The sequence below is a fragment of the Sarcophilus harrisii genome, chromosome 6, assembly GCF_902635505.1.
Source record: "Sarcophilus harrisii chromosome 6, mSarHar1.11, whole genome shotgun sequence".
NCBI classification, from domain to species: Eukaryota; Metazoa; Chordata; class Mammalia; order Dasyuromorphia; family Dasyuridae; genus Sarcophilus; species Sarcophilus harrisii.
Genome location: NC_045431.1, coordinates 210,471,298 through 210,497,649, shown reverse-complemented (window position 1 = coordinate 210,497,649; position 26,352 = coordinate 210,471,298). Strand labels below are relative to the sequence as shown.

Genomic DNA, 26,352 nt, shown 5'->3' with positions numbered 1-26,352 from the left:
GAAAAAAGGAAGAAAAGAAAGAATCAAGGAATGAAGGAAAGAAGGAAGGAAGGAAAGAATGAAGAGGAAGAAAGAAAAAGGAGAGAAAGAAAGAAAAAGAGACAGCAGACCAACTGATAGATAGATGTATATAGGTATGTATGTATGTGTATCTGTCAAATGTATATTTGCCAAAAAGAATATTTTATTAAGAATTCCAAGAGGGCAACACTTTCACAGTAATTAGAAAAAATGATAAAAGGACAATCTCAAGATTTCTCTTAAGGACTTTAGAATTGATTGTATAACGTGGGAGACACTGGCATTGCATCATACAGCGTGGTGTACCCTCACCAAAGAAAGTGCTATGTAAAGCAGAATTGAAGTAGCTCATAAGAAATATGGATGCACAAAATTAGAGAAATCACCCAAACTTTCACAGGGACTATTTGTGTCAATCTGTGGCAGAGCATTCTGAGCTTGCATTGATCTGATCAGCCACAGCTAAACATACTGTAACTTGATTCTAACATAGTGATGTCATTTTGGTTCTCTTTGAGAACAAAGGACAAAAAGCAACCAAATAACCATGTGTGTATATGTATATATGTACAAATATATATGTAGTATAGGTATGCATGTGTGTATACATCCATATGCATATAGATATACATATCGAAAGTCCATATTCTAAGATAATGTAATTTACATTAATGAAATAAAAAAATTTGTGAAGCCTTCAATTATTATTATTATAATTCTCTTCTGTCTTCCTCAATATTCCCCCAAAGTCCTGGTTAAACATACTATTCAAGTAAAGCAGAGACATATGTAATTATTGGTATATATCTCTGATCTGTGTAATTTGGGAGTGAGCAGGACAGATTTAGGTGTATCCTACACTATACTTTATCCAGACACAATCTTATAATTAAGAAATGGAAAAAAGAACTATTCTCGCCTGTATATAAAAATGCAATTGCCTCATATTTGGAAGAATATTCATTTTGATTTCCACCTCTTACCCTCAGTCAGTAGAGAGGTATGTTGGAGTTATTCAACCTCTTTCATTTGTGATTCCTATTGATCACTGAATCACAGAACCTTAGAGTTCAAAGGGACCTCAGAAGCTATCCAATCCAACATGAGACTGAAAGGCCCCTTATAATAACCTCAGGAAGTCTACCAATCTTAGCTTGAAGATGAGGAAGTGACAATATCCTAAAACAGTCATTGGGATATTTTATTTTTTTCTTATGCTGAGTCAAGGTACCCAAAGATGATCGGCCAGGTAATAGTCTGGACTGTATTATTGTTTTTTTATGAAATAACATACTGATAGCCAACAAGTGACCTGATTTTCACTGAAATGATACTAGCACCAATGAGAATATATTTAGGATTCATCTTTCCTATGGAACTTTTTTTAAAGGTTAAGCGACATATTCATTTCTTTTTATAGTGAAGAACTTGGAAGTGGTAACAAAGAACAGGTTGTCATATGGGGGAAGGAAGAAAACTGACATGTTTTCTTTGGAGTTTTTGTATAGTCTAATCTATTCAGGCAAACATTCCTTTTATTCTTTCTGTCTTAGTCCTGACTAACCCCAACATCTGTAGCAAGAAGACTCTGACCTTGGCCAACTTATCTGTCCACTTTCTTCTCTCCTGTATAGGCAATATAATGATTGCTATCAAATTGCCAATAACTCTCCCCTATGAGCTTAGAGTAGATCTAAAATGACAAAGCTTATTTAATTCAAAGCTCTTGGAATTACTGTTCTCTACAATATTTAGAAGTAAATACATTTCATGTCCATTCACATAGAAAATTAGGTCCTGGAGTAAAGAAAATCTGAGTTCAGACCTGACCTCAAAAATTTCACTAGTAATTGTGTAAGATAAGATAAGTAAATAATTGGGTAAGGTATCTTCTATCTGCCTCAGTTTCCTCATCTATAAAATGGAGATGGTAATAATAGTTCCAATTTTTGGAGTTGTTGTAAGGATCAAATATGAAGTACTTTGTGAGATTGAAAATATTATATAAATGTTATATGTGATTATTATTATTATTATAAATTCAATCAGCATTTATGAAGTACTTAATAAGTGTCAAACATTAGATACACAAAGCGTGGAACCTTTGCAAATTTGGCTGGGCTAGCCTAAGGATGGCAAAAACAGGATCCATCCCTTTACATATACTTGAAGCCTTTCTAACCTGGAAGAGTCTGTGTACTTTTAGTACAATCTCTAAGAACCCATGGTCGTATTTATGACAATGTGATAGAATAAAACTTAATGGAGGAGGTGTCCGAAAAAAATTTGGCAAAGAACAATGCAGAATATAAAGTTTAAACAGGAACAAAAGGTATATACACTTCAAAATACCCTTAAATTTTCAGTTGTTTTCACCTAGATAAATTATAAACATTCTCTGTGTATAATAGAAATCAAGACTTTGTGTAATTCAGGGATAACACTACATTTTTACTTTCTCTCCATTCTTTACTATCTTTTACTTCACGTTTTAGGTTTCTTTGTCTATGAAAGAACCATGATTGCCTCAGAGAGTTGCTACCAGAAAAAAATTAATGTAGACATGATCTAAAAGCTTACAAGGAACTAGGCATATAAAGGTGAAGTATTTCTGGATATACCCATATATGCAAATAGACAAATACATTTTTTTAAAAATGCCATTGAAGGATATTCAGTTGGTAATCTAATTTAAATTTACAGTCCAGTCTACAATTATCAAACAAAACAGGAATCCACAGAGGTGACTACAAAGGGATTTCTTTATTCATTTTCCCAGATTTCAATGAAATTTGGATCATAGGTAGAAGCATTAGGTATATTCAATTATATGATATACATATTGATCTATATAAATAAAATAATATGCATGTGTACATACACACATATGTATGTATACAATATATATGCATATGTAATTGAGATTAACCTGGAATAGTCAAAGAAACACTGGGCTTGGAGTCAGGAAAGACATTCATTCAAACTCCACTTCTAATCTTTTATTAACTATGAGACTATGAAGAAAATCACTTAACATCTCTGGAGCTGATTATCCTTATCTGTAAAATGGGAGGTATAATTCTCATATGTAGCTCATGGGATTGTAATAACAGTTAAGTAATATCCTGTATTTAAAGTGTTCTGCAAACATATAATTGTAGATGTTAGAATCATTGGGTTTAGATCTATGAGGGATCTTAGAGATCATTGAACTCACTCTCACATTTTGTTGACAAGGAAATTAAGGCACAAAGAAGCTATATGACTAATTCATGATCCCACAATTTCAAATATCATCTATGACTAACTCTATAGTTGACAGGATTACTAGACACTTGGTCAGAAGTTTGACTGGTTTTACTTACAGCATCATCCAATAAGTTTCCTGTGCTCTTTTTTCCAGAAGATTTTGTTGAGGAAGGAGAAGGGGAAGGAGAAGGGGCTGAAAGTGTTTCTTCCTGTTCAATCTCTTTTTCCAGCTTTATTAAACCTGGAGGCTCCACACCATACCTTCGTTTAAAAGAAAGGCAAGAAATCATCAAAACATCAATCTTAATAAGCAATATATACAATACATAGGGATGATACTCAATATTTTTAAAAATGTAAACCAAATCTGTGATTTCATGAGTTTGGGGAAATCCTAAGGTGAAAATTCTCTCTACTGTTTTAGATCTTAACTGCTATAACTTGGAGAGCTACCTCAGTTACTGAGAAGTTTAATGAATCAATCAAGATAAAGACTATATGATGTACATCCTTCTGGAAAAAAGGGCTAAATGATTTTTTCATTCTTAATTTAGTACAGAAATGATGACTTTGAGAACTCCAATGTATCCCTCTTCCAATCCATCCCAACAGTCTGTTTCATATCCCTTCATACTACTACTCCCTTCTCTGGAATCTGTATTGATTCTTCATTTAATTCAACTCAATGAGCATTTATTCATCATTTACTATATACTAAGGGCTGGGAATAGGAAGATATAAATGAAAGTCAAGGATCTTGAAAGGAAAGTCAAGAGAATTTTGTGACTGATCAAACACAATGATTCCAAGATGTTGAGTCTAGGATAGTGTATGAAGAGTGATGTCATTGACAGAAAAAGGTCAGAAAAGGAGAAAAGTATTTATAGGAGAAATATAATGAGTTCTGTGTAAGCTCAGTTTAGGACATGCTGAGTCAAGTTAGAAGTGGGGTATTCAAATGGAAATATCCATTAGATTGTGGTAGATATTGTGGAATTCTTAATGTTTTTCTGTCACAGATCCTATTGCCAGCATGACAAAGTCTATAAAGCCTTTTTCAGAATAATGTTTTTAAATGCTTAAAATAAAATGCATATAATTTCAAAGGAAGCCAATTATAATAAAGATTTAATTTTTACTACATAAATTAATGGATCCCCTGGAATCTAACTATGAATTCTGTGAACCCCAGGTTAAAAATATCTGCATCCATGTTCATGCTGGTATGTAGCTTTAGATGACAGATCAGTATACTTCACACATATACATATATGTATGCATATATATGTGCACATACATTTTATATGTGTCCATGAGCACATATATATATATATATATATATATATATATGTTTAAGTGAAGATATATGTACATCTGTATATACCTATGAAACTTGTTTTTACATGCAGATATTTTATTTTTTTCATAATTAAATACAACCTTATAAAATAATTTCTCAAATTGTATTAGAAATATTTCAAATAAAATTCAGTAATCACTTCTATAATTGTGAACACTTTGGTTAAATAAAATAAAAAAAGCATTTTATAAAATGCTACATATATCAAACATCTACACAGATAAGTTATATATATGAATATAAGATTTATATATTTAAATTTATGTATTAGAACACAGGCTAATAACTGTAGCTAAGAGAAATAATTTGCAAATGCATGAATTGGATGATATTTATTATGTGGGATCATGATTAACTTTAATAAGAGCTTATATCTTGGTATTAAGCATAAGAAAGCATTAACTGAGATTAGCACATTTATGAGATACAAGAGATGTGAAATTCAAACATTTTCTTCAGTTCACAATAAAAGTTCTGTGTGTGATAATCTCTCAGTCTTAAATTTTGAGAAACAATAAGTACAACTGAATTCTAGTCCATGAGTTTGCTAGTTTTTTATTTGAAAATCTTCAAAATTATTAAGTATATATTTATATAATATAATATATTCAAATTTGTAATAGTTGTTTTCCTTTTCTATTTGAACAATTATGTAACCATGGCAAAAATCACTCCTACAATGAAAAATAAAATAATGCAAATATTTTCTTCTCAGATAATTTTAATCATTAATATAGGAATTCTTAATGTTTTTCTGTCACAGACCCTATTGCCAGCATGGTGAATCTATAAACCCTTTTTCAGAATAATGTTTTAAAATGCTTAAAATAAAATGCATATAATTTCAAAGGAAGCCAATTATAATACAGATATAATTTTTACTACATAAATTAATGGACCCCCTGGAATCAACTATGAATTTTGTGAACCCCAGGTTAAGAATATCTGCATCCATGTTCATGCTAGTAGGTTCAATATTTTTCCTACATTAAATCCTTTTTCACAAAACTCCCTAATTTCAAAACTACAAGCTAATTATTCATATTATAAGGCAATTCCTCCTTTTATACTAAGATCTACCTCATTTTCTTTTTTAAAGAAATTTTTTTCACAATCATTAACTTTTTCTCTTTTAATCCTCATTTTTAATTTTAAAAAAGCAACACTTAAAGTTAATTCATGATGATATCTGATTCTCTGATTTGCAAAGTTCCTTTAAATTGAACTCCTCAGAAGAATAGCATAATGAGAAACATACTGAACTGAGAGTACAGAAAATCTGGGTCCTCGTTTTAGTTCTCACACAAGTTGCATCTTGGGTAAGTGTTTTAATCTCTTAGAAGGCCTGGAGTGGGGTGTGGGGAATAAGGAAGCAAGGGGGAGGTTTCAGGCTAGGCCCCCAGCTAGTATACACTCATAGACTCCCACCAAATTTTACTTCATTTAAATATTTCTTTCTTGATCACTAAATACTTTGATTGGGAGACAATAGTAATGTAAAGTGATAGAATTCATTTTCATCAAAAAATATAAACATCTGAAAATATAAATTAAATCAAAGAAAACTATAATTTCATTTTTAAAATGTGATTGACTCATTTTTAAAGTAATATATTTCTCACCAAAATAAATCAAATAATCTTTTATTAAAATTTGAGAAAATAACTAAATCAGAATCATGATTTTCAACAAACTGCAGATGCATTATCCATAACAGTATAAATAACTCCAAGTCTGAGCATGATGACCAGGAATCAAAAATAATTCATGGAAAATCCTGATACTTGAACTTTATAACACATAACACGATAATTTTAGAATTTTAGAATTATTGAAGCTCATGCATATAGTAAGAATAGAATGAAGAGAAAGAAATTTAAGACCTAAAATACAAGCTTTGTGCTACTCTTGGCATGAAAGAGTACAACCTGTCCAATGAAGTTATATACAAGTCATTTATTGCCTTGCTGTCTGGGGATGCCAACAAGTTGTAAATTATTATTCACTGCTTGGATGAGGACTTACACCTGCAAGTCAACTTAGTCATCAGATTGGCCTTTTCCCCTGCTTTAAAATTTTCTGCCTCTTTATTTCTATTACTTTCCATGGTCTAGACCAATTCTGAATTCTACTTTTCCCAAGTATTTTTCAACTGATTTTTATAACTTTTTCCCATTATGAGCTATTAAATATCCCATTGAACGTTCCTGTCTTTCTTAAATAGATTTGAGATCAAAAAGAAAATATCCAGAAGACTGAATCCACAGAAAGTTCATGGTGCCCATAGATTCTAACAGGGGACAAATAGGATGGACCACATCAAGGTAATTTGTTCTTTTATTTTGTCTTTATAAGACAAATTAAACAACTAAGGAAAGAATTTGCCTGAAGTATTACAACCCTCTAATAGGCTTCTGAGAATGGCATCTCCTATTAAATTAAACAGAAGCCCAGAAACTTAGTGAAACTGTTCAGCAGACTATAATGTTCAAATAAAACACACATGATTTATTTGAGAGAGGGAGAGGGAATTTTATGTCCATATAAGAGAAATTGATGTGTGTGTGTGTGTGTGTGTGTGTGTGTGTGTTTTGTTTTTAATCTTGTAAAGAAGCAAATATCCATTGGAAGGCAGAATGACACAGGAAAAATAAACCAAGTTGGAATAAAAAAAAATGTAGTTTGCAGTTTTAGCTCCACCACTTATTCAGTGTATAAACTTGACCAAGTCATTTACTACTCTGAACCTCAGTCTCTTCATCTGTAAGAAGAAAATAATTATATGATTATTACCAATTTCTCAGGGTTATAATAAAAATAAAATTAATTATGTATGGGAAGCATTGTTTGACTATATAAAGGCATAAAAATATGTTTGATGTAGAAAGGTAACTAGCAATTTTGGTGTCCATGTCAAGAAGCATAAAATTCACCTTCAAAATTTAGTAATGTTGATGTCAAAATGATACAAGAAGAATATAGGAAGTTTCATTCTGTGGATGGGTATTATTACAGTGTACTTGAATTTTATAGCTTTTTACTAATTATTATTTTTAAATATTTTAGTTACTTATTTTTAATACTCAGTTAAAAATTTGAATCACAAATTCCCACCTCCTGCCCTGCCCAACCACTAAGAAAGACATCAATATGATATAAATTATATATGCATATTAGCTATATTTAACTAATTATGTGTTAAGGTGTTAAGATTCTGGTTATTAATAAGGTGCTTCTAAACTACTGAACAAATGAATATGTTAATTCTTTTTAGTGATTATATTTCTAGGCCCAGGCTAAACCTCTAATTCCCCTTCCCTTGTTATATCTCTGGTTTCATTATTCAGGGGATTTTTGAGGAGCATGGCTAAAAGCTATACCAGGATAAGTAGCCGTCCATTGTAATCTGTGTTGTTAGAGGGAGTACTTTCATTGATGAGACAACATATCAAAGCATTATCCATTTAAAGAAAGAAAAGACAAATTTGTCAGAATATTAGCATTTCAACTAATGACTCAACAACAACAACATAAATTTCAATGACTCATTACAGGGTAAAGATAATGCTGGGTTCTTAATGGCTGTGCCAGGAGAACAAAGGTTCTGATAAGTTCCACCATACTGGAAAGACTTTGAGTACAAATCAATGAGCCATTTTCTTCTTCTCCCTCTCTCTCATTCCCTTTGAATAGGCTGGAGATGAATAAAAACAAGCAGAAAGACAAAGAAAACAAAAAGTATCATGAAAGGAAAGAACGGAGAGCTGGAGAAGAATGAGGGGAAAATGAAATATTAAAACTTAATAATAACAATAATAATAATAATACTGTTGATAATTAGCATTATAGAACATATTAAGGTCCACAAAGTGATTTATGTGTTTTCTCCTTTGATTCTCACAACACCTCTTGTAGCAGACCCTCTGATAATTGGTGTTTTACAGATGAAAAAAAAAATGAGGCTGAAAGGTTGAATTCCCCAGAGTCACACAGCTAATAATAGTCTGAGACAGGGTTTTAACTCTGATCTTTCTAACTTTACCATCAGTGCTCTAGCTGCCATACCACTGAGCTGTCATATAGATTTGGAAAAATTACAAGAAGGCCAAGGAAAGAGAATGGATAAAGAGGTGGGATGTGAAATATAGTCATGAGGCAAAAGGCATATACCCCAGTTAATTTGCTTAGCCAAGCTACCTGCTCATAATCCTGCCAACACTTCTGATGGGCAAGTAGAAAATAAGACATTGACTGCCTTAACTCAAGCTGTTGTGATGTCTCTCCATTGCACAGGTGGCTACCAAACTGCTAGGTGATGCAATGGATAGAGCCCCAGAAGACCTGTAATTCAGCCATTACCTGCCTCCATTTCCTCAGCTGTAAATAATAACCCAAAGTTATCATAAGGATAAAATGAAATAACATGTAAAGTGCTCTGCAAACCTTAAAATACTATTTAAATGCTAACAGCAACAAGAACAGAAAATATAACTTTATTCTTTTAAGAACAAGACCTACCTGGCTGCAATCCGGCCCAGCTCTAGCAAACAAAGGCACACTTCTCTAGGCTGCTTGTGGAGAACTGGAAAAGCAAAACAAAGAAAAGGAACATTTACAACAAAAAGGAATTTCAGAGTTGTACATGGATAAACAGATTTAACTTCTTCTTGTCACTAATGGTTGAAATTAATGTGCAAGACTCCTTAGTAATTCTTTTTTCAGACCCACTATAGAGTGCTAGACACCCACTGTGCACTTAAGGCTGCTAAGGACTAAATACAGTTCATACATCATTCTCCAACAGATCCCATTAGTGTTCTCAGGAAGTCCCAGCCATGTTATTTATTTCAATCAGTAAATATTAACATTATCACACTTAGGACAAGCCTAGAGATAATTACAAGGGATCCAATTAATCCATTAGGAACAATATCAATTACAAAAATACTCAAACCATCTTTTAAAAATTATTGGACTAGGTTTAAAAACAATTTTAGAAAATAAAACCCACTGAGATATATGTGAAATAAAGATGGGGAATATAAGCAAATATTTCTCAGGCTTAATTTCGCCCAATTAATGAACATTGAATATATGAAATATTATTGAATCAAATACTTCTAATTGAATATATACAATTGTAAAATAAATTCCATCAGTTGCAGGCAAAAAGAAATTGTTCTCAAATTATTGATTGATTTATTCAACTGGTGGCTGCTATACTCATTAGACAAAGATGGTAAATCATGAAAATGTTTGTAACTGGCGAGATGAGCTAGAATTTACTGTTTTGTTCCCAATATTAATTACTAAGCTTTTTTTTTATTTTAAGGAAATGTTTTTGATACTTCCAAAGTCTCCTAAGGCATATTTATTAAAGTATATCAACAAACAATTAGGTTAATATATTCATGATATTTTGATTCATTGATTTTGGAGAGAACAAAACTATTCAGTTGTGTGGAAATACATATATACAGTAAAATGGTGTTCACTCTGCTAAGTGAATTTTACAGTTATACAACTTTACCTTTATTTGCCTGTTTAAAACACCTCTCTTCTCTCCAAGTAATAGGATTACTTCATCCTAAAATCAAGGTGGAGGATGCTATATATACAAGTAATATGTATATTCATTTTATAGTTTTTACTAAAATGTGGATATACTCTAATTTTGCCACCATCAAGCAATAAAATGGCATAATTCTTGCATTTTTAAAATGTATTTTTCTTTAGTCTAGATTTTAAAAGTTTTCTAATCACAGCTATGTTCTCAGTGGGAAAAGACTGTCAATCTGGAGGACTGTCAAAAATCTAAATTTTATTTGTGTTCTTGGTAAAGAGTTGGGAGACATAGGCAGTATGCTGCATCCATTTTATTCATCACAATATCAATTGTTTTGCTTAAATTCTTGTTTTTGTTACAAAGGATTTGCAGTAGAAAGGATAAAGAGAAGGAAGAGGTACCTCCAGACTTACTGTAATATAAAGCTCAAAATCAACATTTAATTTTTAAAAATCCTAATTCTATAATATTTTCAAATTTAAAAAATCATTTTCCAAGAATAGAATGGGAAACATAGCCCAGCATTTTTTTAAATTATCACAATCATATAATTAGTAAAATATAGAATAATGAAGGTTGATTATGTGAAGGTAATTTTAACTTCTACTTCCAATGTACTTGTCTATTAAAGTTGGGAAGTGGCAATTTTCTGTGATGAATCATTAAGTGAACTTTAAAGTAGACGAGACAGATAGATGATTCTATCTCCATTGCATAATTTCAAACAGAGGACGATACCACAGTTGTCACAAATAGAATTCCACACAGTATCAAGCTGAAAAAAAATTAATCCTATCTCTAATCGACAAACTGATAATCTTTTTTTTTTTTGACCTGGACTTTTATTCCACCTGAGACAAAATCATCGTTATGGATACCATGATGGTAAATATTACTAACAAAACGTTGTTAAACCAAGATCAACTCCCTATATTGTGTTCCATGGAATGCAGTCTCCATTATTTTCTGCATGCTTGTAGACATGTTTCCTACCTCTAAAACATCCTGGCAAATGACATTGAACAAGTTCTTTAACCTCTCAATCTCTAGCTAAGACTCTAAGTCAAAAGTAAGATGTCATATTGCATCATCCAGGAGTTTCCCTAGATCAGTGATGCCATAGTTCTTATTCCCTTCATTCTGTCCTAATAAAAAAAATAGTTCATAGAAGAGGTTTATATTTATATTATAAATTATATAATTGAAATTATATAATTATAATTATGTATATAATAATTATATATAATAATCACAATTGTATAACATTATTTACAATTACTTAATTATAATTATTATATTATTATTACAATTATATATTTATATATTACACAATTATATATAAATGTATAATTATACATATATTATATGTATTTGTATATATTGGCTTTACATAAAAGCCAATTTTAGTAGATAAGAAAATGGTGAAACAAGATGCGACATTTCTACCATGTAATGTTCCTAGATATTAAACCATCACTACAAAGTCATAATGATTTTTTAGAATTTTTTTGTACTATGTGAAAGAGACCATTCTTTGACTTAATTTCTCTCTAGCCTTAATTACTCAATGAGTATGGCCTCAGTCAGCTAAGACATGTTAAAGTATAAATGTAAAAAGTATAAAAGGCCAAAGTCTCCCACTGCATCCAGGGCCATCTTCAGTCGCTCTGATTTATATCTTGTCACTGGACCCAAATGGCTCTGGAGGAGAAAGTAAGGCTGGTAATTTTGCACAGCTCTCCCTCACTTAAATCCAATCACTTGGATGTCATGGTATCACCTCCCTGATGTCATGATCCTCTTCGAGAATGAAGAACAAACGATAACCCAAGATACTACGAAAGCAATGTAGACCTCAAGAGCTGTAGTAAATAAAACACTGGCCCTAAGATCAGTAGGATCCGAGTTCAAATTCAGCTTCACACACTTGACCCTTACTGTGTGACCCTTGGCAAGTCACAATTGTCTGGCCAAAAAAAATTTTTTTTAATGTTAAAAATAAGATGTTTCTGCAAGAAAAGGTATAAAAGCATAAACACTATATGAAAGAAAATGTGAAAAGATTTCCTATGGATGTTTTGCATTCCTGTGTAATTTAGAATAACCTAAATGCTCTAAGGTATTGTTCAGTGGGTAGTTTTCAGAAGACTAAACATTGACTCTGAGAAAACATAACTAAGAATTGAAAAAAATTGCACATAATTACCCACACGATTTACTTGACCTCCCTAAAAGAATTCAGGAAGAATTACTTTCTGTCTTTTTATTTGTTTTCTAATCAAATCAAAACTTTTTAGTTTTGCTAGAAAAAAAATCATCTTGGGATTGTAAGATCATATATTTAAAGTTGAAAAGGACATCAGAATTCATCTGCTTCAATCCACCTTATTTTTCAAATAAATAAAGTGAGCCCAAAAGATAGATTTACTTACCCAAAATCACAGAGTATGTTGCAGAGATAAAAATCATTTTGACTCCAAAACCAGTACACAGACACTATACTATGTTGAATTTACTTTCTCAAACATATTATTTTCTAATGTATTCATTTTTATACATAAGCAAAATATATTCCTGAAGTATTCTTTACTTCAAATTTTGTTCCCCATAATTTTACTTGTACATTTTATCAATTTAAGATCTTTGGGAAACATAAGGAGTGAAACAGGGACTGAACTTTTGATTCTATTCATACAGAACTCCCTGATGAAGATTAACACTTTCTCTGGAAACTATGCAAGTTTAAATAATGCACACTTAGCAGTAAAACATATCTTTTTTGGGGTGAATTTGTTTGATATTTTCAGCATATGAAATGAAAGACTAAAAGAAATGAAGTCTAAAGATATAAATGAATTATTTAATGACTTCATTTGTGGTTAAAAGCACAGTGGAGGAGAAATCCTTTCAGAGAAAGAAATTCTATGATAGATACATATCAGTATGCATGTCAGGAGCATTCTACTAATCCATGTGTTTCTCATTTCCCTTATTAATGTATATCAAAAATATTTAATCTCAAATTCTATCAGATTTCAAATCAAATAGGTCAACTAAAGCAATTTATAGAAATAGTGTATGCAGGCCTGTCATGTTTGCTAATAATTTATAGTAGAAGCCAAGACAGCATATTCTGAAAATTTTAAATATCCTGCCACTAATTTCATTTTATACTTGAGAACTAATTCATTTATATGGTTATATTTTCAAAATAGTTTGTTAATTGACAATTAGAGTAGCTGACAAGTTTCCTTAGTACTTAAGTCTATATTGAGATGGTTAAAATGAAACATTTTCCAGTTCTTTTTATTTTTTGCAGGGAGGGAAGGGGAATAAAAGAAGGTGTTAAAATGGTAAGAAGAAAATTGAAAACCTTGGCTTACCATAACATTTGTCACTCATTTTAAATTCATTTATTGAGTTCATGTTCTCAATAGTATATAGAAATTCCACAAAATATAAAACTTGAAAGGTATGATTGCATATGTAATATATTTATATTTATAAGATCAAACCTGTGATTTCATTAGTGTAGGAGATTTCCAATGAGGACATTCTCTTCCCCAATGTAAGGTGGTTCCTGCTCTGCAATTAATATTCTTAGGTTATTGCCTGGAACATTAAAAAATGAAGGGTCTTGCTCAGGGTCACATAACCCATAAGAATCAGGAAAAAACCCTCTAACGTAGACCTTCCTGACTGAACCTAGCACTTCAGTCATTATGTAAGCTTATCTCTTTATAAATGTTGCTAAAATGTATAAATTTGGCTCATATGTATTATTTAATATTGCAGAAATTTCCCAAATGAGTTCATCTACTAAAACAAATCAGTAACTGTTCTCTGCAACTTGAGACGCTGAAAAGTAATTTGACTTACCAAGAGTCAATATAGCTAGGATGTGTCAGAAGCTAGACTTGAACCCTGTACTTGATTCAGTTATCCATCCACCTATCCATCTCTTTGTCTCTCTGTCTTTCCATCCATCCATCCATATAACTAAGTGGAATTTTTTTTTGGCTTCTTTTTTCTGCCCTCTTAGTGGATTTTAATTTTAACAGTCAGTTTTGCAAAAATGATCATTGCCTTTTGGAAAGCTTTTTTTTTAATGATCAAACCATTTAGAAGAAAGCTGTAATTATTTCCTCAGGGAAATAGAACCCCGATCAACCATTCAAACTCCATTATAGGAGGCCCAACTCCATGCCCTGCATTCTGTCAAAATTTTATAGGCATCAAATGTCAAATGGAATTTTGCCTGCTTTAGAAATATAATAATGTCTAAGTAATGGATAAAGTTTCTATGTCATACTGCAAATAGGAGCACACTACATTGTGCAATGGAAGTATGGTTCAACTAGCTACATTACAGTTTAACAGATGGACAAGGTTATGAAAGTTATTGAGTTGCCTTCATAAAAATTCTATTATCCACATGCTTTTTATACTACGATATTAATGGCAACTCCTCATGGAGGGCTTGGATTTTTTTTTTAATTTCTCATGCAAGGAGGAAATTAAGAGGAAAAACTTTTAATAAGTTAAAGTTGTCTTAATCTTAAACAGAGTTATTCATTTTAAATTGAGTCTCCCTGTTTTAGACGTGATCTTCTAAACTATGACAAAATAGTGCAGTGGAAAGGTCCCTGGATTAGATAATGACAAATCTTAGATTCTAATTCTGATTTGTCACTATCACTAACAATTTAACCTTAAGTGGTCTTTTAACTATTTTGAATTTTATTTATCTTATCTGTAAAGGGATGGCAGGTAGGTGGTAAGGTAAATAGAGCTTCAAGATTGGAGCCAGGAAGTCGTGAATTCAAATCCAGCCTCAGACACTTATTAGCTGTGTGACCCTGGTGCAAGTCAAAGAATTTCCTTTTCATTTATCATTTGTAAAATGAGCCCGAGAAGGAAAAACCCAATGGAGTAATGAAGAATCAACTGTGACTGAAACAATTGAACAACAAAAGGATAACTACAACTTCAACAATGATATAATATGGTTTAGATTGATAGTTGGTGGAATTTTCAAAATCCTATTATCTAGACCTCATTTTACATAAAAGGAAACTGAGGTTGGGAGAGGTTAAGGGGCTTGCCCAAAAAAGTAATAAATTATCCCATCTACTTTAAGAAGATTTTCTGAGGTTCAAATATAACAAAATATCTGAAAATACTTTAAAGACTCTAAAGCATGATATTCAAGTGTAAGATACTTTCATAATAATGGTGAAGAAAGAAAACCTCTACATATTTGCCTGGCAACACACACAAAAAAATCATCTCTTCTTGGAGAAAGATGTTTCATGAGTGGTACTTCTCTACTTCCAGGATATAAAGGAACATATGAATCTATCAGTTCCCAGAAAGGTATTGAAATACATCAAAGCCATTCCCCCTTATTCCTCCAGGAGCCACACAAAAGAGTTTCAGGTGATGAGAGCAGTAGGGCTTAGAACAGTGACTCAGAGGAGAAGAATCTTATTAAAGCAAAAAAGGAAGAAGGAAAATTGTGTGTGTGTTTGTGTGTGTGTGTGTGTGTGTGTGTGTGTGTGTGTGTGTGTAAAAAGGGGGAAGCTAGCTCAACTTCCTGATAAGCAAAGTGAAGTCCCCTTCAATCCAATCACTTGTAAACTAATTTTTGGTGGGCATGCACAAACACATTTTAAAGAAATTGGCTAGTATTGACAAAATCTGAACTCTTGGCTTTGTCTTCCACCTTGAAATGAAATATTTGAATGATCATCTGTTATCATTTAAAACAGATTTTATTGATATTAAAAACATGTGGTCACAATAAGATGACAGTCCACAGAATCACAAGAATATTTCAAATGGGATATATTCTCTAGGATAAATATCACATTAACAAGAAATATTCAACCCCTATTTTCATCAGTAAAAGAATAGAGGATAAAGTGTACTCAAGTCTCAATTGTTTAGGCTAAGAGATAGTCCAATTATAATTTTTTTTTTTTTTTTTTTTAACCTTTGGGATGATTTTTGAAGAATCTATGTTAAGTTTCCCAAATAAGAAGGCATATGATTAGAAAAGTCTTGAAAACAAAATCTTGAAATCTTGATTGCAATCACTTGAAAACAAATGATGATTGGATCATGACATAATAGAAGGAGGGCTGAAGTTGAAGTCTTGCTCTGTGTTTGAAATCTCACGCTGACTATTTTGCCCTGGTAGTCACAACCCCTTGAGGTTTCAGTTAGGCTTGAACAAAATAAGGCCCCTATTAGCTATAGATCTCTAATCCTAATTCCAGAGGAAGAGGAAATATATCTATTTTCCTTAACTTCACCCCTTCTCAAATTTTCTTTGAAACATACTTTACGGGGCAGCGAGGTGGTACAGTGGATAGAGCACCAGCCCTGAAGTCAGGAAGACCTGAGTTCAAATCTGACCTCAGACACTTAACACTTCCTTGTTGTGTGATCCTGGGCAAGTCATTTAACCCCAATTGCCTCAACCAAAAAAAAAAAAAAAAAAAAGGAAACACATTTTGTGTTAGGAATAAACCAATTTTACACAAATATATCACCTACCGTCTTTGTATATTAGTTTTAAAAAATTTATATGAACCCAGTGAATACAGTTTAAAATGTTCTCTTCCCTCAAACAGATGATATGTGTAACTTGATGTTGATAAAGTTGTACATAAATAGAGTAAGCATTAACTACAAAATCTGATGTCAACATTTTCCTGGATTACCCATGAATATAATCTGTGAATATATAATCAAGAACTAACCATATAGGTCGTTATTGCTACTGTTTTTCCTTAGTTGTAACAAAAAAATTGGGAACATCCCCCGCCCCCCAAAATGGCTCTATGGTCCTCAGCATAACAAACTACACCCCAAGATGAGGCTGATCTAGCCAAACACTAGTAAACAAGCAAAGAACCTTCTTCTGATGTAACACACAGTGCAGTGAAAATGCACTTTGAAAATCAATATTCAAAACCCTTGGGTTTCTGGACAGCAAGGGCAAAGTCAGGACTGCAAGTAGGGAGCACTTCAGTTAGCATTTTCCATAACAATAATTCCATAACAATAAATCAAAATTGAACCAGATAATTGTGGCAATCAGAGATCATTGTCAATATGCTACATCAGAAGACAGGCTCACAGAGCAAAATCACAAGCACAAGACAAATACACCCAGCACAAAAAAGAGATGTTCCAAAACAAACCACACATAGGAGCATGCTAGCACAGCAAAGAGCAAACCCTTTTTCTTGTTGAGCAGATTCTTTTTTTCAGAGAAGCGCATGGAGAAGATTCCCTGGCTCCAAGTCCTATAATCATTCAATAACAGCGTGATGTTGACATGGTTAGTACAAGCCAAGTGTTTATCCCAAACAAACGTGTTATTAGAGCATGCTTTCCCCTTTTTAGGACATCTCTCAGCTCCCCACTGTCAATAAAATTAGAGGCAACCCAACAGAACCTCTAGAAAACATGTTAAATTAAAGGCTGACTAGCTTCACAACCATGAAAAATTTTAAGGTGCAAAAGTCAATTATAAGTAACAAAACTCCTAGTTAAAATATGGTATTAATCTAAAAATGGAATTAATTGCTTAAATATATCCCAAATAACCATGTTATTAGCATCAATTTTATAACATGTAATTTATATTATAGTTACCGATACATTTTTATACATTTTGGGGTGTCAATTTAAAATACAGAAGGCACACAGAGTAAAATCTAGGACAAGATTAGTCAGAATTACTTTGCAAAAGATTTTCTAAAACATTTATTGTGCAGTTACTTTACACTGATTCTTTATCTGATTAGCCAGAAAAGAGAAAACTCAAGGCGGACATGTTAGTGATCTCTAAGCATTTGAAGGGCTGTCACATAAAGAGAGATTTAGCTTATTCTGTTTAGTCACAAATGGAAGAACAAGGAAAAATAGTTGACTGGAATGTTCACTCGGCATAAGGAAAAACTTACTAAAATGTGGAGCTATCCAAAGGTAGAGTAAGGGCTATGTCTGGGGAAAAAATGGATTTCTCTTCATTAGTCTTCAAGCAAATACTATATGATCAATCCTCTTCTGTGTTCTAAAGGGTATTTCTTAATGGACATAGGTGAGACTTTTCATTCTGATACTCTACAATTATCTGACTGTTCAATTTTTATTGATAAGACCACTATTTTACAGCCCTAATGTCACAAGGATGTACCTATGACACTGAAAATGGTCAGTTCTTTCATGATCAATATAAACGTGTTAAATAACCAATAGGATCTTTGACATGTATTGGGATCATTAACAAAGAGATGGAAAAGATCCAAGAAGTCTTTTAATCTAATTCCCTCATTTTAGAGACTAAGAAATTAAGGTTAATTGCTAACATATTAGCTGGAATACAGCAGACACTCAATATATGTATACTGAATTGATTTGACATGACCTATTCAAGGTCTACAGGCAGTTAGTAAAAGTAGAAATATTTAAATCCAAGCCTGATGCCCAAACTATCCATCATAACATAATTTTCCTTCTTATTCTTTTTGGTTTAAAAAGCAATTTATTTAAAATAATGTTGGTAGAAATACTATTTTGGAGCCATGTCATACTTAGATTAAAATAAAATGTAGATATTTAAAAGACAATCCTAAAAATTAATCCATAAGGTTTTATGCTAGAAGTAGATTCAGGAAAGCCTGAGTTCAAATTCTGCCACTAAAGCTAGCCACATCACCCTGAGCAAGTCAATTATCTGTTTCATAGACATCTACACAGTTATAGAAAATATATGTAATATTATATAGAATATATATATATATAATTTTCCCTTGATGCTCCTTAATAAAATGCTTTTGAAATCAATTATCACAAATGCAAAAATAAAAGGATTTAATAATGTTCCCAATCATTCATAGTGAAAAAGGCCATGGATTTGAACAGGACTCCTAGTTTACTTACCATTTACATTAGAAACAGGGTGAGACGCATTTAGAGATAAAATTAATATTTTACCCTTCAATTCTGAAGTAGGGTCTGCCACCTGAAAAGCTGCTTCATCCAAAAATGTTTCAATACATTATTATTTTTTTTTGTAAAACCTTAAACCTTTAATTCAAAAGCGATTTGTCCTTATTCACTGTATATACTTTGTATTCACTGAACTGGATACATTTTGTTTCCTTCCAATAGAATGCATGCTTCTTGAGGTCAGAGACTTTTATTTTTTTCTTTCTCCAGAGAAAGAGAATCGGGAAGATTCAAAATCAGGAAGACTTATATTGACTTCCTTTACTAAATGACTGACTAAAATAAAGGTCCCAACAAGGAACTAGAAATTGAGCGGGTATCTTTCAGTTGAGAATGGCTGAATATGTTATGGTATATGAATATAATGGAATATTATTGTTTTATAAGAAATGATGAGAAGACTGATTTCAGAAAAGCCTAGAAAGACTTCCATAAATCAATGCTAAATGAAATGAGTAGAACCAAGAGAATACTGTACACAGAAACAAGATTATATGATGATCAATTGTGATGGACTTGATTCTTTTCAACAATGAGGTGAATTGAGACAATTCCAATAGACTTGTGATGGAAAGTGCCTACCCAATCCAGAGAGAGAACTATAGAGACTGAATGTGAAATAAAGCATAGCATATGCACCTTTGTTGTTGTGTTGTGTTGTTTGTTTGTTTTTTCTCATTTTTCCCCTTCTGATCTGATTTTTCTTATGCAGCATGACAAAGAATTGCATGTTTAAGCTAGATCATAGTGCTTGCTGTCTTAGGAAGGAGGGAGAGAGGAAGAAAAATTTGGAACACAAAGTTTTGCAGAAGTGAATGTTAAAACCTATCTTTGCATGTATTTGGAAAAATAAAATACAATTAAAGATAAAAATAAAAATAGATCCTAGGGCAAGTCCACTTGGTCACTGTTTAGGCTCTGATTGGCTCAGAATGCTTTCCCTTATAGCCCTCCCTCATTTAAACCCAATTTACTTTCATGTCATGGCATCACTTCCCTGATGTCAAGGTCCTCTTCAAGAATGACAGACAAGCAATAATCACCATCTATATATATTCTAAAACAAATAATTTAATTTCTCCACCATTTAATAATCCTCCAAGACAATAAGTTACAGAGAAGGTGCTGATCTGCATTAAAGGGAGAGTTTCCTCACTAAAGGAATCAGTCCTTATCCCTTTCTGCAATATTTAGTGCAGCTCCTGGTACACATACTAGGTGTTCAATGAAGACTTGAATACTAAAAGATGGATGTGTAAGAGAGCAACAGGGACAATTTAATTCCTAAACTTTACTGTCCTTGGAAGTATTGACAACAATGGTTGGAAACTGTAAAATCAAAAATATAGGTTTGATTTAGGAACAAAACATAACAATATTGAGACATAAGCAAAAGTGGGATTCAAATCTGTCTCTTGCCCCCAACCCAATATTCTAAGTTGCATAACAGGATTTTTTCCCTTCCCTACTATTTCATTTCAAAGCTATTTTCTATTTTTAAAAATGTTGCTGGTTCAGCCCATTTCTAAAACATTGATATTTTCTATTATCTTTCCCAGATATTATAGCCAGCATTTAGCTGACATTTCACTCAGGGAAAAAAAGTTGTCTCAAAAGAATGGCATAAGGAGATAAGCAGGAAAGCTGCCTTTGTGTGATGGTTTTGTATGAGCTGAGAAGAATTGTATCTCACCAACAATCAAGACAGGGGTGAAGCAGACAAGAAGCAAAAGAAAAATGTTGCTGTACATGCTTAGAGACTGCTGGGAGGGACAAAAGGATAGCAACAATAATTATGATGATGATGATGATTGCTCCCAAGTTCCTCTTCCTTATCATGCCCTCCCCCAAAGTCAGACTGGTTGTCATTAGGCAGGGTCTAAAGAAAGCTGATTGAAATTTTGTGAATCCAGATTCTCTCCCAAACAGTTGTACAAGGAGAATTGGAACAGGAGGATGGCATATCAGTTGCTGCATAGATAAAGACTTTTTTTTCAAGCTGGCAAGGACCTTTTGAGCAGCTTGAAACAGAGGCCCCTTGATAAGCCTTCAGCACAGTGTGCTGCTTTATCATTCACTCCAGCAGATTTTTCCTTCATCAGAACATCTTTTCATTTTATTTGTTCTTCACATCACCAGCAAACAAAGGATGTTCTTCATCTCATTTTCTACTGAAATGAAAAGTATAAGGGGTGAGGGAGGGGACAGGAGGTGGAAACAAGGATCTTGTCCTAAATTCCCTTTGAAAGTGATATGAAGACACTTCAAGAACAGCACACAGAGTTCTTGTTGTCTTGTTGTTCTCCAACAGATTCTCGAATAAAGGTGACCCAGGGTGTGAGCGAGAGATTCATCTCTCTTCACCCAGAAGTCAAGCAAGAGAAAGTCCAGTGGGAAATTAGAACTGATTTAAAACGTCTTTGGGGGGGGGGTAGTTACTATTACAATCCAAGGGCACAGCTGTTTCCCTGCTTGACATAATCCTAAATTCAACACTCTAAGAATGGTCAGGTTTTCCTTTCTCCCTAAAGACAGTGACCACATCATTTTATTACCTATTTCAGGCTTTGTGTGTGTGTGTGTGTGTGTGTGTGTGTGTGTGTGTGTGTAAGTGCACATTGACCCCTATGGTGAAACTTATAATATCTTAAATATATAAAATAAAATTCTGCAAAGGAAATCCAAAAATACATGTAAATGTGTTTTAAAAAAATACAAGTATACTGAGAAACACAGTAGATAGAACATCCAGCCTGAAGTCAGGAAGACCTGAAATCAAATATGGCATTGCATACTTTCTAACTGGGAAAATCACTTCACCCTGTTTGCCTCAGTTTCCTTACTTGTAAAATGAACTGGAGAAGGAAATGGCAAACCATTCTACTATCTATGGCAGGAAAACCCCAAATAGGGTCACAAAGACTTGCTCATGACTAAAACAATTGAACAATAATGAAATATTAGGTTAAGAAGTCTAACCTATTTAGAGCAAGAAAAGTTTCTAATTTAATTTTTTTAAATTACTAATGGGGAAATGCCTTCAGGTGATTGAATGACTCTTCTATTAACTTTGAGCCTTAAAGAATCACCTGAAGGTCCCAAAAGATAGAGACTTGACCAGATAATCAGGTGACCAAGTTCTGCGCTGAACTTGAATTCAGTTTCCTTTCTCTGAAGTCGTTAACTTTCCCACTACCAATGCAATGACAAAATAAATAAACAAGTACTATGTATATTCAAAAGTGAAAGATTATAGTTAAACCCGGAAATTACTGAAAAAAAGTGAAACTTAGATCTGTTCCTATCTTTTCTTTTAATTCTAACTCTTCTCATATAAATAATTAGGAAATTACACAGATCTGTTATTTCATTGCTATAAAGCAAAGTTTCTTAAACTGTAGGCCACAATGTCATATAACTGAATACAGAGGTCTCAAAATTATGATTTATTAGCACTAAATATTTAACTTGTATATCTATTTTATATGTTTATATACAATTGTAAAAATAAAATAACAAAAAATAAAAATAATAATTATAACCCTTATTTCAATTAATAGATTTTCCTGGAGACTTGCTACAGTTGAAATATCCATTCCTCTGGAACTAACTTGGCAGTAAATATTCCTGAATTTAGTTAGGATGGCCCTCAGACAACATGATGTAAAGCTCATCCTCAGGTCCATAGTCTAAGACCAAGTACCTTAACCTTGAATCCACATACCTTGGCATTCTTAAATAAAGATGAGAAAAAATTCATATTTATTTCAATGTATTGTCTTTTCTCTGTGATTCATGTATTTTACTTTATACTTTTAAAACCATTATTCCTGGGACAACTAGATGGCACAATGGATAGAGCACTAGTCTTGAAGTAAGGAGCACCTGATTTTCAAATTCAGCCTCAGATACTTAATGCTTATTAGCTGGGTGACCCTAAGTGAATCACTTAACCCCTATAACCTAAATAAATAAATAAATATAAACATTATTCTATGAAGGAGTCATAGACACACCAAAAAAGTGATATATATAATAAATAACTTTAAAGATATCTGGACTAAAGTTTTCTTTTTCAGTAAGTGCATGTGATTAATAATAATAATAATAATATCTAACAATTATATAATCCTATAATTTACATAATGCCAGACACTGTGTCAAGTCCTTTGCTTATGATTATTTTACTGATTCCTCAAAATAACCCTGGGAGCTCAGTCCTGTTATTATCCCCACTTTAATATTGAAGAAGATGAGACAAACATAAATTAAATTATTTAGTCAGGGTCATAGAGCTAATAAGCATCAGAGGGCAGATAAAAACTCCTGACTGCAAACCCATATTCTATCCATTGTACCACCTAGCGTCTCACAGACTATTCTTGCACTGGAGCATATGAGAATTCTGAATGACTTTGATCTCATTGTAGAATATTAGAATAGGAATTGAACAGATATATTTATCAAAATGTAGATATTACATCATCATATAGAAAATATTCAAATAAATTCTTTTGTCTTATGACCTACTTAATTGCTAATATAAATATTTAATATATTTTCAAGCCTTCAATACAAGTTTTGCTTGAAGTAGAGCATGGAATTTCCTCACTAAGCACTCTCTATTCCAGCAAAATTCCAAATCCAGACTATAGGGAGGAAAGTACAGACAATTCCCTAGTGAGAAGAGTTTTGAATTGAATCTTAGCTTTTATTTTGTCTTCGAGATGACCTGAAGCAGTTCACCTTATTTTTCTTCATGGTTTCCTCAACTGCCAACTGAAGGTGTTGCGTTAACAAACGATCTCTTTTTAACAGTTTCCAACTCTGAATCTATGACCTTGTATTATTTTCCTGAACTTGACAGGTGTTGGTCTTTCACTGTCATGTATTGTAATCATACACGGACATATCTTAAAGGATATTCTGCCATGGATTTTTAGCTTTGCTTCCATTCTTACTTGAGCTGAATTGAAGAAGATTGATACTTATATATGCATTATTTTTACTGCGATTTCATTTTTAAGACTGTCTGAAATCCAATTCAAATGAAAGTATGCTCTCTTTAGTTTCTTCTCTTTCCCCACTTGATTTCAGTCCACTATTCAGGGCCTAATTGATGATAATGAATTTATAAGACTAAACCTTTGATCCAAGAAAAATGGGTATTAAAACATGTAATTATAAGCTCCTTGAGGTCAGAACTAGCTTTCATTTTAGACACAGTGTCTAGTAGGTGCCCAATAGATGCTTGTTGAATTGGATTAAATTGAATTTTCTCTCACTAAGGGATTGTAAGAAGCTAGTCCAATTGCCACGAATATAATTCACCAAAAGAGAAGAAACATTTTTTTCTCAGTAAAGCATGAATTGTCTGCTCTATTTTTTCTTCAAATACATCTCCATTTGACTTTGGATAATTACATAGGTTAGAAGGAAGGTATTTCCACAGTTTTTACAGCTGGAAAGAATCAACCAGTATTCTCAATTGGAACATTGGAATGTTCAACACAGGTAAATTGCTCATAAAGACTAATAGTGCAATTTTGTCCCTAGTTCATATGTCCTCTCAATTCTTCCTTGCCTTATTAACAGCTGTATTTTTCGGAAGAAAAGCCTTGTGCTCCTGTTCCATTTTCTAGTCTTTTCCCCCCAAGGTAAATAATAATAACTGGAAACCGTGATATTTAGCCACCTGTAAAAGTTCAGAATTCTAATAATCTAACACACTCAAAGAGATGATCATGATAGTTAATAACTTGTGAAATGGCCAATGAACCTCTAGATCAGAGATTCTTAACTTGGGACACGTCATTTTGTGTTTCTTTTTAAAATTTTCTTAATTATATTTCAAATTTTCCTTTGAGATGCTCTGCATTTTATTTTATACATTTAAAAATATTATTCTTAAATAGGGAACACAGGTTTCACCAGACTGCCAAATGGGTCAATGGCACAAAAAAAGTCAGTAACTCCCACCCTCAAATTATAGGTAGAAAAGGTGTTTTAGGTGTTTTAGATCTCAGCTAATCTATCCTCCCTTAATTTAGATTCTTTAATTTTTCAATATATGTTTTTTTTAATAAACTTAAGAAACCAATCCCACATTTTTGAGATGAGAAAACATAGTCCAAAGAGATTAAAGTGATCAGCCCAAAATTATAACACTAACAAACAGTGGAGTCCAGAATCAAATCCAAGTTGCATGATTGCAAACCTGGGGTTCTATTCATTTGACCACATTGCCCCTTGAGTAAAAAAATGAGGAAAAAAGAAAGAAAAAAAGATGATATTCATTAACTAGTTAAGATTTTTGTTTTTGTTTGCTTTTTCTGCCCATCCATTAAAGGCTCATCAGATTCTGCACATTGTTTGAATCACTTCAGATTCAGAATTAAGATACATACCCAAACCTTCTGATTCAAAGAGGCATGTTTCATCCACCCCTACATCTCGGCACCAGGATAAGAAATTGGCTGTGTTGTCTCGGGCAAAAAAGGATCCTGAAGGCGCGCTGGCTTTGCATGGAATCTTCCTCACCGGCAGGCACTGTGAAAACAAGGAAGTTTTACTCTGCTGGAAACACATCTGGTCAAAGCATTCTAGAAGAACATGTTAAAAAGCCATTTATGTATACCATGAAACTCCCTTACAATGACTTCATCTCTAATGATTCCTTTACACAGACCTGTAAGAAGGTAAATGACATGCCAATGAAACGGATACAGCGACCCAGTGGTGGGTGAAAAACTGGACCCATCAAAGAGAATTATTGGGAATATGCATACTGAGGCTTGAACAAGAGAGGCCTGAAGTTCCTTATTCTGTCTCTACTCTTCCTTTTTTTTTCCCTGACAATTTTTTTCTCTTTGGGAGATTCTAGATAGCAGATTCAAGATGCATTTTGCTTTGGTTTTTGTATGTTCAACACCTGGTGCAGAGTAGACATTTAATAAAGGTTGTTGAATGATTGAGTATAGCTTCTGATGCAAATAAAACCTCAGTACCTGGATGAATTCTATTTGCTTATAGTCAGATATTGCTGCTTAGACGTCATATGTACATAGAGGAAAGATCAAGATGAAAGATGTCCCCAAAGTCTCCAAACTTCTATTCTCCTGAACCCAAA

At 32.7% G+C, this 26,352-nt stretch overlaps 1 protein-coding gene across 2 annotated transcripts in view; it reads right to left on the bottom strand.

The window, feature by feature from the left end:
• Positions 1-26,352, bottom strand: part of GAS2 (growth arrest specific 2) — a 144,098-nt gene that overhangs the window by 59,253 nt on the left and 58,493 nt on the right. For both annotated transcript variants that reach the window (XM_023506297.2, XM_003773639.4), the window contains exons 4-6: positions 25,631-25,772; positions 9,149-9,212; positions 3,387-3,531 (exon numbers count right to left, since the gene is read on the bottom strand). In XM_023506297.2, coding sequence (XP_023362065.1) covers positions 3,387-3,531; positions 9,149-9,212; positions 25,631-25,772 — 351 coding nt within the window. The remainder of the gene's footprint in view (positions 1-3,386; positions 3,532-9,148; positions 9,213-25,630; positions 25,773-26,352) is intronic.